A 16,586-nucleotide genomic window follows, 5' to 3' on the forward strand; every position below is an offset into this window, starting at 1 on the left:
ATCTGGTTTAAAACCATAAAATAAATCATTATTTAACATTAAATATGTATTGGAAGTCACGCCTTGTATATATATATTATTTACTTCTTCTAAGAAATACGTATTGTCTAATTTCATAAAGAAAATGATAAATTATTAATTCACCAACATTTGTACCCATAATCTTGTAAATACTAGTATTATATTAATAATCAAGTTTCCAGAATGTCTCTCCTGTTTTGTATTTTTCGAATTTTAGTAAAACCCTATACTGTTGGCCACTTCATGTTATTAGCCTGACCCTACAAAAATGGCGGTCAAAATAAATTGTAAACAATATGGCTAAATGTGCATCTGGAAGCTATATACTTCGCTGCATATCTGCTTATATGGATGCCTCTATTGTTTTACATATTCTTTACAAAACCTTTTGCATTATGCAGTGGTTTGGAGAATAAAACTAAAAAAAAAAAAAAAAAAAACGTATTTACTCTGTCAGAAATATACGGTAACCCTTTTTTTAATGGCATAATTTCCTTAGATTTGAAATTGGGAAAAACATATATATAATTGGGAAAAAATAGCTAATTTTAGTGAGGGGAAACACTCGAATATCGGTGGCATTTCAGCTTTAGCCCCCCCCCCCCCCCCCAAAAAAAATCACTGTCTTTTCTGGAAAGTTCTATAAAAATAGAAAAATAGATCGGGGGGGGGGGGGGGGGGGGGAGCTGGATTCGCCATTGCTCGCTACGTATTTTTAAAAATAATGACGGTTTAGCATATATAGATAAACCGTGTTATTTCATGCATACAGTAGCCTTATGTGTTATGAAAAGAACGACAACTCTTATAAGTAGTTCCACATCACCCACCCCCCTTTTTATTACGAACGACAGATATTATGATGTTAATATTTTAAAAATCCACATGATTCCACCTTACTTTCTAGAGGTATTAATAAAAGAATTGGCTTCATGACCATGACCTGAGGTATGTTAAATTTACCCAGAGAAGCTATTGTGCTAAATCAAACTTAATATACAGCACAGCCAGCCGAAAGACATCTGACCTACTGCCCGAATTGAATAGTGACCTTAACCTAATATCTATATAGACCAGTAGGTGTGTCAAAGCTTAACTGGCTGCCCTGTAATCCCTCATAGGCTGCTTAGCAGCTGGAATGACAAGAAAGATGCAAGTTTAATATTTATTTATTGGATCAGAAACAGGATACAAATTTACATATATGGTGGAAAGGGTCGCAAGCAATTTTTTTTGTGGGGACTGGGGAGGCGGCCAGTGCGACTACTGAAGTTGGGGCAACACAGGGGGTCCTATGTGGACATAGGTGCCCGAACCTGAACGAGTCCCCACGTTTTAAGGGAGGTAGAGATCTCTGCGCATCTCACCTGTCTCCTGCGTGCTACCTGGTTTAATTAGCAAGTGCGGAGCAAGCTTGTAGACCCTCCTACAGTTGTCGCAACGTGCACCAGCCTGTATTATCCCCTCCCTGAGTAGGAGGTGGATGTGGCCCCAGCTATGAACTAGCTGAGAGCCCCACGAATTAAACTTTAGCAACTTATGCACGAAATTAGTATTTTCTATGAATATCCACTGACCCTTGACCTAGTTTAATGGTCGTCTGGAGGGTACATGTGAAATATCTGCCCCCTACTTTAGTAGTAGGTGGGAGGAGATCTGGTTTGGGCGCAGAATTAGTGATCAACTACCCCAACGCACTCCTCCGTCCGCCAATGTTCCCCACAAAAATTGATATTGGTTTTGTTTGTTGTTGTTGTTTTTTTTGTTTTGTTAAGTTTTTCCTTTTTTTCTTCATGCATACTTGAAATTGGAGGCACTTAAACAGTGGGGTGGGCGACGTGCACCCTCGTCCGTCGCCCGCAGGCGCGAGCCTCTATCTCTATGCTCCCCTCTTGGAACCCCCTGTGCACTCTCAAGCTATGGTTACTAAGACCAAGGTATCACCAATTGATACATTTCGGTAATCGCTCTCAACTTGAAGATTACCTGAATTTCCTGTAATTTTCATGGGAATATCTAGCACTTTTAGGATTCCTGATCAGTAATTAGATTGAATTCTGAAGTTGATCATTGTAAAAAGTGTAATCTCGAAGGTAATCTCAATTCTGCGGGGTGGGCGACGTGCACACTCGTCCGTCACCCAGGCCCCCTGGAGGCACAAGGGGAGAGCTTTTATCTCTATGCTACCCCCTTCGAAACCCCTTGCGTACTCTCAAGCAATGGTTACTTAACCAAGAGGTCACAGGTATCACCAAATTGACATATTTTGATAGTGATTATGAAGTTATAAATTATCTGAATTTCCTGCATTTTTCATGGGAATAGCTAAAACTTCAGGATTCCTGACCAAAAATTCGATTGAATTCTGAAATGACCATTTCAAAATGTGTAATCTCGAAGGTAATAGATTAACAACAAAGTAGTTGCAGTTCAGGCGGACCGTAAGACTTGTCAGCTCTTGAATAACTCCATGATGGAAAGCAAATATTTGACAAAATTTCCTAACACCGATTTAGCAAACCATATCCCAGTCCTACTGGAGGAAAATTACGTCCCATAATTGAAACTGGTATACCTCTAAAGGATTCCGATTAATTCTGAAGATTTTCAGCAGAAAATTCTAGAATAATTTTGAAGTCTGAATTACGTCAAAAAATGTTGAAAAAGTTGGATAACAAAACATGACACTTCTTGACGTGGTTTCTTGACTGCTGGAACCATACAAACTCCAATAATTGCCTATTGAATGAATTATGAAGAAAAAAAAACTCAACGCCGAATACATCCTGGACATAACCAGTCAATTATGTACATGAAAAATGGAATGGATAGTGTGATTAACTTAAAATTAACCAAACAATAACTTTTGGTTAGGCTTGACATTGAGAATAAACAACAACGAACCGATCAACAATCTACAAGTCCGAACTTAAGTTGAGATTGCCGACAATTATCGGAAACAAAAACTGCAATTAATGGAGACTTATGATATGGAACTAGGGTCTCTGTGCTATGGAAGTTGCTAAATATCTAAAGAACGACAAGGTGAGAATATACTGCGACTCGTATGCTGTGATGCTGGTTCTAGCACAAACCTGAAACGTGTGTACGAAATAGCATATAGCGCTCCACGTCACGTACGTTGTCGGAATCATCTATAAACTACATAAATTAAAAAGAGGCAAATTGCTGAAATAGCAAGATTACCAAGTACTTGCATAGGGACTGTTAATAATAGATAAGTACTATGAAGTTAATAACTCTGCATAAATTGACACCAGTGAGGTCCTTGGTACCTAAAATTGTGATCGTACTGTAGTAAAACCCGTGAACCCCTATGACCGTGAATAGCAATGGCTACCCTGAAACTTGGGTCCAATAATGCCTAGCAAGTAAATCTGACGAGATAATGTAGTGGTTGGCCACATTGCAAATTGTACCAGTCCTCGTGGTGGGTTGAGGTCCGAGCCCCTGGTCTATGCAGCGCCGACATTTTGGCACAATCGGGTATACCTGAACGTTATCCAGGTACACATGCGTATGACATATAAAGAATGAATACAAAGTAACGCGACATAATGGACTGATTACAGAATGGGACGAATGAAGGGTAAGCAAGCATTGGGAATTTGTAGCATGATCTGACTATCTGGTGCCCTTTGCTTGACCGACTCGCTAGCCATGCCTATTGAAAAGTCATGAAACCTACGTTAACCAAGTACCTTGAATCATGAATGGCATTTTGGCCAAATGGATACAATCAAAATTGTGTCATAGGTTTGCCATTGGGATACATACTAATAGAGCACCGGCGATGCTAGGTATATTACGTGATGTAGGACATGACCAGGATATGAATTTACATATGGCGGCTGCCAGAAGATGTATACAGAAACTAAGTCTGAGTATTGGTATCGCCCTACGGGCTATGTTGTGCGAGTGCTTTACGAAATCCGGTAGAATGAACTAAGTGAATATTAATAAGGAATATCAAATGCAGCGACTCACCATATAGACCTTGAGAAGGGATAGTAGCGTTCGTCAGGGATTAGACGTCTATCTCGTATAACTCCTACAAGCAATACAAAATAGATAGTTGGGCAAACACGGACCCCTGGACACAACAGAGGTGGGATCAAGTGCCTAGGAGGAGTAAGCATCCCCTGTTGACTCACCATGTTGACCTTGAGAAGGGATGGTAGCCTTCGTCAGGAATTAGACGACTATCGCCGGCTGAATAGGTACCTCCTGCCTTCAGGGGAGGGGGGAGGGGACAGCGGTTGCCCTACTTCACTGCCTGGCTGGCACGCTGTTCTTGTCTCGAGCTCCAGTCCTGTGGAGGTCCAGGTTAGAAAGGTCCGTGTGGTGGCACTATAAAAATCGCTCCCCGCAAAGCGGCCGAGCACAGGCCAAAATTTGGAAACTCATCGCCGACAGTGGTGACGATTCTATTCAGGTTGACCTTGAGAAAGGAGAGGATTAAACCTCTATCAACCGGCTGAATGGGTACCTCTAGCATTTAAAAAGAGGGGGGGGGGGTAACCATAACGTTGCCGTGCTTCACTGCCTTGGCTGGCATGCCCTCCTAGTCTCGGACTCAAGTCCCATAGGGATCCAAGTTAGAAAGGTCCACAGAACCCATTGTTGGTTGTAACAGGCTACAAAATCAAACTGAGGGTCTGAGTCACAACAGGCGGGGCGATGGGACGATAAAAATCGCTGAGGCTGAGGCTCCCCGCTAAGCGGCCGAGAAAACGCCGATCGCAGTCCAAAGTTTGGCAACCCATCGCCGACAGTGGTGACGATTCCATTGTTGGAAGAGACGTTTTATTATAGGAATTAAGATATTTGTCACAGTTCGTTATCTTCACCATGGACAAAACAAAAGAAAAACCAATCGATCAGTATTGCTTCTATCTGTCATTTTTTTTTTTTTGGCTTCATCCTGGCACTGCACTGGTAAAGGATTGTTTGGCTGCGTATACGATTGTACGATGTTAATAAATTTGCTCGATGGCAATGGATTGTCATTAAGAAGATTATTTTTCACAATGTGTTCAATCTAAGGTTTGAGCAAAATGAAAAGTTAACTCGTTCCCCGTTAGGAGGAATTGTCTATGAGGCAAGATAATTCGAACCAGGTTTATTTCGTAAACGGTACGAACTGTATTAGCCAATCTTAATTAATTGTGGACTATTTGATGTATCAAATAATCTTGATTATTGATAATTAAATATACGATTTTGTCCATATATGACCCTACAATGAGTAAAATTCAGAATGACGTAGTGTAAGTTTATTTCGTATACAACGGAAGTTAATTGTTTTAAAATCCATATTAAATTAATATTTTGCTTTAAGGGGGCATGGACACGATTCGAACTAAAATTTTCACATTTTATTTTCCACATTTCTACTGTTTACAAATCTTACCTTAGATATTTCTGATGGCTTTTTATGTCAGTTGTTGAATTACAAGAGATACAACACACACCATTCTTGATTATGTAAACAAGGCTCGTTCAATATTTCTATTGCATTTAGATTGCTTAATAGAAAATGTCATGTTCAAGACAAAATGATATTTGACAAACACTAGAAACTATGAAAATGTGTTCAGAATAAACTCGTAAATTGAAAATTCTGCTTTAAACGAAACTCTAGTATATTTAAAGTAATTCCACCCTCCTGTGATGTCATCAGATTTTGCAAAATCAATGATTTGGTTAGATTTATGAATGATAGGAACATACATTTTGTTGGAGTCTTTTTCTATAGTTATTGTAAAAAATCTTGTTAAAAATAAATTATTTCAAAAGTCTAAGTTATAGATGAATAATCAATGATACGTTTCAAAATATTGAATCCAAGGGCAATAACCCTGTTTCTATTGATTTCGTTATCAAGTATATTATGCGATGATTTCCTTTATTTTTTACAGACATTTTGTATATTTTTGTGAAGATACAGTTTCATGTAATTGTTATGAATGCTACTATATCGTCATAACCAGTTTGTATGGAATTTTAATAACGCTGTTCAAGGAAAATTGCAATTTTCTGACGGTGATCTATGATTCTGTTTATGTACGTCTTACATCTTAAAAAGTGTGATGACCTATTTATTATATTTGATAATTTGTTAGGTTTAACTCTAATGAATGGAAATAAATACACATTTTAAACTTGTATCAGATAAAACTGCGAGTATGGAGTTACCTTAACCTATGTAAACAAAACATGACAGCAGTCTTTGCTGTAATCAAGACCTAATGCAAGGATTTCCCTCTTTAATTCCTCTTGCTCGTCGTCTGTATACAATAAAACAAAACAACAATATAATCATTAATCCTATAATGAAGCTAAACGACCGTAGGGGAGCCTCTGAACCAGCATGACGACTTTTGAGAATACTACTTTAAAATAAGGAAATTTATACTCCAGAATATAAGCGAGATATATGATGAAAACATGGCTCATCTTATTCATTTAGACACAATCATCTTACTTTGCTATATCCTAGCATTAAAGTTGCATCTATAATAGACCAAGATAATGTCCTCAAACACCTAATGTAAGATATGATCTACATGTAACGCACACTAGTGCAAAATGAATTAAGCGATTTTAGAATGCATCCTTCATCAGGTCATCAAGGCATGATACAGATGATAAAACATCTAGCATATTAACGACTATCCTGTCATTGGGTCAAATGCTATCTGAACTGTTTCATATCGATTGTTAGGCCGTTCTTGGCATATTGATTTTGACTACGGATAATTCCGTTTACCTGATCAGGATATAGGGATCACGGCGGGTGTGAACGGACGACAGGGGATGCTTACTCCTTCTAGGCACCTGATCCCACCTCTGGTGTGTCCAGGGGTTCGTGTTTGCCCAACTATCTATTTTGTATTGCTTATAGGAGTTATGAGATTGATCAATGTTCGTTATCTTCACCTTTCATACAAATTGATTGGTTGATTGTTTATGAAAACCATTATGTTGAACAGTGGATTATAGATTCCATAGATTACTATAAACATGACTTAGAGTTCATTAACATAAATTGATGTCTTGCTTTTAATTGAAATACCATACAGAATAGATATATAGTACAGGGTGATTTCACCAATGTGTTTGAAAGACAACCTCATCCTTCATGAATACCTACGTGTAAAATTGATTTATATTTTTATTCATTTTTTGCAATTTTTTCAACATGTAAATACGATCTCATGTCCACACAGTGTCATGTGTTCAGTATTCCGTCTGTTACAAACTATCGATCTTGGCAAATGATGAATTCAAGCTTAGTAATTAGTCGAATATTAGTAGCAGTTACGAAATGTATAAGTTGAATTGTTTAATATTGATAAAGTTTTAAATGTTATTGTACATTACTGGCATTGAATTATTTTCTTTGTGGTTAAAAGATAGACATTTAACTTGATTTGAAAGTATATAGATAGGTTGCATTTTAATTGCATTTTAAAAATCATTAACGTTGGGGAAATCGTAGAAGACAACTTGGCATTGGTGGTTGATAAATACTTCTAGAATAGAATGCTAAAATTATATATTTTTGTGAATGTGTAATAGTGCATATGAGGTTGAAATCACGGACACTCACTTGGTGATGTTGGTACATATTACATCACGATTTGAAACCCAGAACATTACATTCTTCCTGTTTTCTCCTCACAAAAAAATTGTTAGATCGAATATGTACGATCCCATTCATGTTACGTTCTGTAATTCCATTATGTTAATAAACCACGGTTCTCGGGTAAGTAAAAGTCATGATAGCACTCTTCTATTTACCCTATATTAAAATTACTTAATTCGATATTTTGTGTGGATTTTGCTTTTAATGGCGTTTCGCTCGTTTCCATAGTTCGGATGGCGTGTGTTGAAACAAATGTATGTCCGAGTCTGATTACTTCCTCGAATTTTAAATGACATCCACACTGAGAGAAATTTCGGACGTGGAGGTAATTGTGAATTGTCTATGCCTAGCACTGCGATTTTCGCAGTTATTCTTGATTGTTTTCAATACACTTGCTAAAAATGAAATATAAGGGCAACTTCGCTTCCTTAACACATTCCGAGATAGAGAATCAATTGAAGGTATTATTTGCAACCCATTATATTAATCAATGTTGCATACCGTATATCAGGTTTTTTCCGCGTGTATCTAATTTCCGCTTTGTTCGCGACGATTTTCGAATCGCGGAAAATAAATCCGCGTAAATTTGATACAAAGTTTTGTTTTTGTAAGAGAGTTATATAGCATACAGGTAATAGTACGGTGAAAGTTATATTTTCAGTGTTTTGTTTTCCCCTGTATCCGACAAGTGCCAGGTATCAGGTATGTAAGCCTGGTCTCGGTGTTTATTTAACGATCTATGCTACACCAAAGAAATTTGACATGGATGAAAAGTGGAGAATATGCACAGCAATATTTTTTAAATTAAAAACTTTCAAATTTACTTTATTTATTTAAAAAATGCAGTTTTAGTTCAAAGCAATGTGAATAGGATGTGTTTATGAAAAACAAATGCTCCCAATAATGGCCCATCCCAAAGGTGGGCAATGTCACAAGGACAAATATATTGGTACCAGTAGAAAGATATTGTCACCAGAAATGCACATGTGCAATATGAAACTCTAATATTTACCATTTAGAAGTTATGACCAATGCCAATATTTTTTGTAAGTAGGTAAAACTCCAAGGTCAAGGGTCAAACATGTTGATACCCATGGGAAGGTCTTGTCACAATAAATGCTCATGTGAAATATCATAGCTCTAGCATTTACTGTTCAAAAGTTATTAGCTAAGTTATAGTTTTCAAAAAGTATGTCAAACTCCAAGGTCAATGTCACAGGGTCAAAATCACTGATACCTACGGAAAGGACTTGTCACAAGAAATATTCATGTGAAATATCAACGCTCTAGCTCTAACTGTTCAAAAGTTATTAGTAAGATTAAAGTTTCAGACAGAATGACAGAGTTACAGAATGATAGGCAGGGCAATAACAATATGCCCCAGATCTTCAATCTCAGGGGCATAAAAATTAAAACCCCTGCTGGGTTTGAACTCGGTATCCACAGTTCAGCAGTCGACGTGTTAACCTACTGAACTACTCAGCTGGTCAGACTTCTTGAAATTGATAGAAAAATATTGCTGATATGTATATTTTCATCCCTGTTTTAAAAGGAAGTCAGCCATAACAACGATTTAGAGTACCTCCTGAATAACGAACAAGCTAATTAAATGAGCCACGAACTTCGCTTCAATCAATGTATAATTATACCTGAGCTACTCATAAATGTAACGGTACATGGTTGATGGCCGATTTAAGCTGAAAATAATTGTCGATAAATATTCTGTATTAGTACCATATAGATAACGAACAGTGATTCACGTTACTATACCACCAAATTGTGCATATTTACAATATACTTGAGTGTAAACAAAAGTGCGAAATTGTTTTTGAAAATTTTTACACAGCACAGGTATGTGATCAGCTGAGCTCGTCTTCCGAAATTTACGACGTGAAATTCGATTTATCTCTCATTCGGATGAAGTCACTTAGAGCGAAATGGCTGACAAAGCTCTATGCTTACATGTACATGCGAACAAAAGCCAAAATCATCAGAGATGGATTCATAGAAGCAGTAATATCATCATATTAAGATTTGATTATAATTGTCATGACAATATAATTCAACCTAGAGCAATGTTCCCTATATTCCCAGGTGATTTGAGGAACTACCGCGATGCCTGTGATGGGCAAATCCATAATCACATAATTATGTCTGCATTCTGGTCTTGGGAAATCCGAGTATGGGCTTCCCTTGGTTTCTTCAGATCCTCTATTTAAAACTTTCAATGCAATCAAGTATAGTTTTGTTTGAATATGATGTAGATATAATTACTTACAACCATATTTAAAAGAAGTGCACGATGTCCTAATTCAAATAGATAAGATTGGAATGATGCAAGGAGTTTAATAGAACTTCATTTTGCAAAATGCAGCAACAACAAATCTTCTTACATTGGAACTAGTAGTCCAAAATGCATGTATATCGGACAACAGATTTACAAATAACCAAAAATAAGCGGGCAAAGTGATCCTGTGTGTACATGTTGGTATCATGCATTATCATTTACCCATTCCTGATACCTAAAGCATTACATTTTGCAGTGTAGAATTCCAACATGAGTTACAAATTACCACAACCCTTTTGTATAGCTATATACACACATTGTTTGATGTATATAAAACCAAATCGTTGGTGATTAAAGTGAAATATAAGCGATACTCCCGAATTACAGAGAATGAAAAAAAAATGTTTGATGAAACCTGGTAATATCATTCATGCAATACACATGTATCGTCCTAAATTGGTATAATCGTGTTACATTTAAGGTCTAATGTTGAAGTAATGAAAGGCCACTATAACGAACAGTGATTAATTTCTTAAATCCAGAAGGAATACAAAATAAAGAGTTGGGCAAACACTGACCCTGGACATACCAGAGGAAGAGGAGTAAGCATCCCTTGTCGTAAGCCCTATACCTTGATCCCATAAACGAAATAATACGTAGTGAAAACAGTCTGCAAAAAGGTAGTATGAAAGTATATCCTTTGTTCAATTTTCAAAGCGTGCAGGCAGGTGTGTTTTGTAAAACTGAAATTAAACAATCTAATTTACCATGAAACAAAAAATAAAAACAAGTAGCACAAATATTTAATTTAGATCAGATCGTAAATTGTTTGTTTTATATCTACCAAACACATTGTTGTTTTAAAAGAATTGTGAGCGATGCAATGAGGCAAATATTAGACATTTAGACAAAATAGAATATATCATTATTCTTATTAATCTCTCTCAACAAGTATGGAAAAGAATAACACAGCTATTAATTCTGGATCCACTTTTTTATTGTGTGGATGTATTTCCACTGTCCTGTCGGACACTTCTAGGCCTTGGAGCAGACAACACATACAAGTTCCCGTCCGTTTACGTATGGTGGACATTTCAATGATCCACACATTGCCTCCACGGAATAGAAGAGATAACCATCGTGATTAGAATGACCCCCAGTAATAGTATCAGGGTTCCTATCCACACATTTGTACGTTGTGGCAGCAGGATGATTATGATATCCCGCCATTAGATATCCATCATATTCCAATTTCCAACCTTTGTAACAAGTTTTCCTTGCTAAAGTAATGAGAAAGAACTGTTAGATTTTCAAGATTTTTAAAAAATATTTTGTATAGATCTTTAATATTTGTATGAATGCTTTTAAGGTTGGTTAAATCATGATATTTTGAATATTTGGAACATTGGAAATATGGCATGAACTGATTTAAACGTACCTGGGAATACTCTAAGAACAGATTTATTATGAATCAGGCAGACAGCGCACGGTACGTCATGTTGATGGAGTCTGCGCATGTTACCCAGACCGTATTCCGTTTCGTATTCTGCTCCATATACATAAGCTTTATCACCGTCAGTTCCATCTTTGTACTGGCCCCATTCTGGATCTAATGGTAAACAAAGGGGCTCAACAGCCGCTCCCCTTTGATGATAATGTGAACCACCGGTAAATCCTGTTCAAAGAAACGAAATTCCAATGGTGTCAAAGTAAAATCATTTTACTGGTGAGTACTATATTGTTGCATATAAAATATAATTTCATAATAGGATATTCAATTATTATCTAAATCTAAACTTACCAGAGAGAACCAACTCAGCATTCGAGGGACATGTCTTCTTTCCCCATCTTGTATAAACAACGCTTTTGTTCATTCTGCCTGTATCGTACATAGATAATATACTCAACAAGTTGGTGTTATTAAAAAAACTGCAATACGTGAACCATATATATGTGTTTCTAACAAAAACTAAATATTCTAGGTTGAAATAAAAATGTGTTTTAAAATAATTTTACAGTCCTATATCATGATCAGGTACACTGAGTAATTCGTAGTCATTATAACGATGCTATAAACATTTCCAAGGTGTAGTCTACAAGAGAAAATTATTGAACCTTCAATGCTTCAAACATGATATTGATCACTTTTATTGATGTATTTAAAGATAATGACTCCCTTTGTCTCTAAAATATGTTTGTAATAATTAATACTTTTCAATACCATCAATCGCATGTTCTTAGATCTTTATGGCAGGCGGAGTAAACACCTCGAATGTATTATGAGCACTTCTATATTGATGAAATTAAAATGCAACCATTGGAATGAATTCATTTTCATTAAAAAAAAACATTCTCGCTAACAATGAAATTTCCTTTCTCTGTACTCACATTCATATTTAGTTATCAGTCATTCAAAAAATTACTTTGTTAAACTCCACTCTGATTCTACGCACACCTACTCTTAATTCTATATTAAAAAGATGCTGGAATTCCTCATTGACAATAATTTTGCAGTTTTGGTGATCAGGTCTTCCAACAGTCTCTCGGAATTCCCATGGGCACTGTCTTGGTCCGTTATAAGCTGACCTGTTTTATATTCTGTGAAATTGATTGACAGCGGATGCTTACTCCTCCTAGGCACCTGACCCTACCTCTGATATATCCAGGGGTCCGTGTTTGCCCAACTGTCTATTTTATATTGCTTATAGGAGTTATGAGATTGATCACTGTTAATTATCTTCGTATTTCATTGACATATTCACTGTTATTTTCACGTTTTCATACACATATTATTCATTACAAATTGATGAATTTGACAATGGCTAGGAAAATCCAGTTTTTGAAATTATGACAATTGATAAATGCAATACATCAGAGGTGTTTTTCCGAGCTACTCGGAAAGGGCGGATACACACACACACACACACACACACACACACACACACACACACACACACACACACACACACACACATATATATATATATATATATATATATATATATATATATATATATATATGGAAATCGTGTGTATTTTCATTTAAAGAATTTCAGTAATTTTGTAGCTCATTAAATAAGTATATGAATTAAATATTGCATGCAGTGTTATAGTCACCTGATATTTGATTAAAAAATAGTTGTTTACATTTTCTTGAATGTTACAAGTAAGGTATCATACCAATAAAAGTTTACATATCTGCATAATCATTTTGTATTATTTCAATTATACGACGACCCTGTATTTCTTCACGCTTTGAATTCCTTATTGAAGTATGTTGTTTTTGATCAGTTAGAAATCCTTAGTGATACAAAATGCACTAACGAAGCATGTATATAATCTGGTAAATAAGCTGAAGTGATTGAGGAAAAAGTTTAGTCATGTACCTTTTTTCTCAAAAGCAGCTTTCATTTGTTTCTTGAACACATTCATAGATCGCTCCATGTTATTTGTGAACCTTTGGAACTCTTCTTTTAGAGCCCCAATCTGATATTCTCCAAGTCCAGACAGAATCCCATGTAAGATATCTTTGCAGCTTCCGGTTTGTGTTTCAGCTTGTGAAAGATGGACCATCAGTAGGAAGGTTGGTAAAATCATCATTTTATATGTAATCTAACAAAAAGGGAAATATAAATAAGTATGTTAGTAATTATTTTCATCATATCATCACCAAACAAACATAGATATAGCTAATATTCTACAACATACAAGCGCATAATGGAAGGGGAAGATAACGAACAGTGATCAATCTCACAACTCCTATAAACAATACAAAATAAATGGTTGGTCAAACACAGACCTCTGGACACACCAGGTGGGATCAGGTGCCTAGGAGGAGTAAGCATCCACTGTCGACCGGTCACACCCGCCATGTGATCTATAGTATTCAATTCGTTTTGCCGGTACGTGGAATTTCTCTACGTTGCTTACACCACTAATACAGCAGTGGATCCAGGGAATCAAAGCAAAATAACAACGTTAAAGGTCATTTATTTGATTAGTTTTGCCCGAAGTGAAAAACTTCAGAACTCTTCATAAAATTAATTCTGAATATAAATCTTAAAGAATGAGGTGAGAAAAATTGGACACCAGTAAATCGCATTTAAGGTTTCAGAATCACTTTCGCAATTTTCCATTATATGAAAGATGAAGATAGCGAACAGTAATCAAAGAAATGCATAACATTTTTTGGCACGCTGTTTTTGGCTATATTTAGCTCTTACACTTCATAGTTATTTCGGATTTCAAACATTTCGGTTGAACATCACTGAAGAGACATTATTTGTCGAAATGTGCATCTGGTGCATCAAAATTGGTACCGTATAAGTTTTACAGTATGACGCCTGGGTCGAGGCCTCTGCTGGTGGACTGTTAGTCCCCGAGGGTCTCTACAGCCCAGTAGCTAAGTACTTCGTTACTAGCTTGAAAATACAGATGTTTATTTAATTGCTGTTATAAAACTTAGAAATTCATTTCAAAATTAAGGATTATCTCCCTCATGCATAGCTCTTATCCTTGGACGAATTTGAGTCCACTTTTTTGGCACGCTGTTTTTGGCTATATTTAGCTCTAACACTTCATAGTTATTTCGGATTTCAAAGATTTCGGTTGATCATCACTGAAGAGACATTATTTGTCGAAATGCGCATCTGGTGCATCAAAATTGGTACCGTATACGTTTTACATTATGACCCCTTGGTCGAGGCCTCTACTGGTGGACTGTTAGTCCCCGAGGGTCTCTACAGCCCAGTAGCTAAGTACTTCGTTACTAGCTTGAAAATACGGATGTATATTTAATTGCTGTTATAAAACTTAGAAATTCATTTCAAAATTAAGGATTATCTCCCTCATGCATAGCTCTTATCCTTGGACGAATTTGGCTCCACTTTTTTGGCACGCTGTTTTTGGCTATATTTAGCTCTAACACTTCATAGTTATTTCGGATTTCAAAGATTTCGGTTGAGCATCACTGAAGAGACATTATTTGTCGAAATGCGCATATGGTGCATAAAAATTAGTACCGTATAAGTTTTACATCCTATACATGTAAAACTTATACGGTACCAATTTTGATGCACCAGATTCGCATTTCGACAAATAATGTCTCTTCAGTGATGCTCAAGCCGAAATGTTTGAAATTCGAAATGACAATAAACTTGTAATGGCTAAAAGGAGTACTAAAGTGCTAAAAACTGGAGCCAAATTCGTCCAAGGATCAGAGCTATGCATGAGGGATATATAATTCTTAATTTTGAAAGGAATTTCCAAATGTTATCCCAGCAATTAAATATACATTCGTATTTTCAAGCTAGTAACGAAGTACTTAGCTACTGGGCTGTGGAGACCCTTTGGGACTAATAGTCCACCAGCAAAGGCTTCGACCCAGGAGTCATAATGCAAAACTTATATGGTACCAATCTTGAAGCACCAGATTCGTTTTTCGACAAATAATGTCTCTTCAGTGATGCTCAAGCCGTAATGTTGGTAATTCGAAATGACAATAAACTTGTAAGAGCTATAAAGAAATCTAAAGTGGAAAAACTGGAGCCAAATTCATCCAAGGATCAGAACTATGCATGAGGGAGATATAATCCTTAATTTTGAAATGAATTTCTAAATTTTATCCCAACAATTAAATATACATTCGTATTTTCAAGCTAGTAACAACGTACTTAGCTACTGGACTGTAGAGACCCCCAGTAACTATTAGTCCACCAGCAGAGGTCTCGATCCAGGGGTCATAATGTATCCATTTGATTTAAACAATCCACACGTTGCATTGGAAAGGGAACTTGGCAAACGCTCTGAATTGGTATGATCAATTTTAAGTTTTTTTTTAAAAGAAGAACAACACAATTAAGGAAATCATATTGAAATGCATTGTTGGCTCTTAAGTATGATACAGATGCATTTCCTTGAGTATGCAAATATTTCGAAACTAAACACACATCCCAATTTTCATAATCCAAATCAATAAACTGACTTGTTCTTGGGAAGATATTGGATATGTAAATGTACTTTCTTAATTACGGACTTTATTTATGTTAATAAGAAAGTAAGATTTATACACTTACATCTTGAGTTATTTTCCAGAATCAAGGAATCAGACATGTGTTTATTACACATGCAACAGTCTCAATGAAGAAGTTTTAGGAACACATATTTAGGTAACAATATGGCGCATTCCATATATATGGTACGTGACAGAAGAATCTCATTAAAATGTAACTAGATACTAATATTCGTATATGCGATCACTGTTTGTTTTCATCACTTGTCCACGTACACAATAACTTATTTTACGTTTTCTAATAAATGTTTGCCTAGATAACTAGCCTGATTAAAATGCAATCTTTGTAGAAAAGTTTTGCTCTGCTGAAATAAATGATAGAACATGTAATGATATTAAACTGATTCTTTTTTAGAAAAAGTATTCTCAAGTGACAAACATATAGATACGTATATATATGCTGAAACATAACTATTCCGTCTTGATCCAGAATGCCATGACACTTATGCCAGTAGATATGCTTTCTTTTCTTTATCTTGGTACTCATGCCAATGATTTTATATTCATTTCTTTATCTTTTTTACACTGTTTTAGAT

General features: G+C 36.0%; 1 protein-coding gene across 1 annotated transcript; it reads right to left on the bottom strand.

The window, feature by feature from the left end:
• Positions 1 to 10,755: 10,755 nt before the first annotated feature.
• LOC125657660 (uncharacterized) lies at positions 10,756 to 16,139 on the bottom strand. The gene is made up of 5 exons (XM_048888383.2): positions 16,055 to 16,139; positions 13,367 to 13,592; positions 11,782 to 11,859; positions 11,419 to 11,655; positions 10,756 to 11,260 (listed from the first exon to the last, which is right to left on the bottom strand). Exons 2-5 carry the CDS (start codon positions 13,578 to 13,580, stop codon positions 11,016 to 11,018), a joined length of 774 nt encoding a protein of 257 aa, XP_048744340.1. The 5' UTR covers positions 13,581 to 13,592; positions 16,055 to 16,139; the 3' UTR covers positions 10,756 to 11,015.
• Positions 16,140 to 16,586: the final 447 nt, after the last annotated feature.

Source organism: Ostrea edulis, chromosome 9, assembly GCF_947568905.1.
Source record: "Ostrea edulis chromosome 9, xbOstEdul1.1, whole genome shotgun sequence".
Lineage (NCBI taxonomy): Eukaryota > Metazoa > Mollusca > Bivalvia > Ostreida > Ostreidae > Ostrea > Ostrea edulis.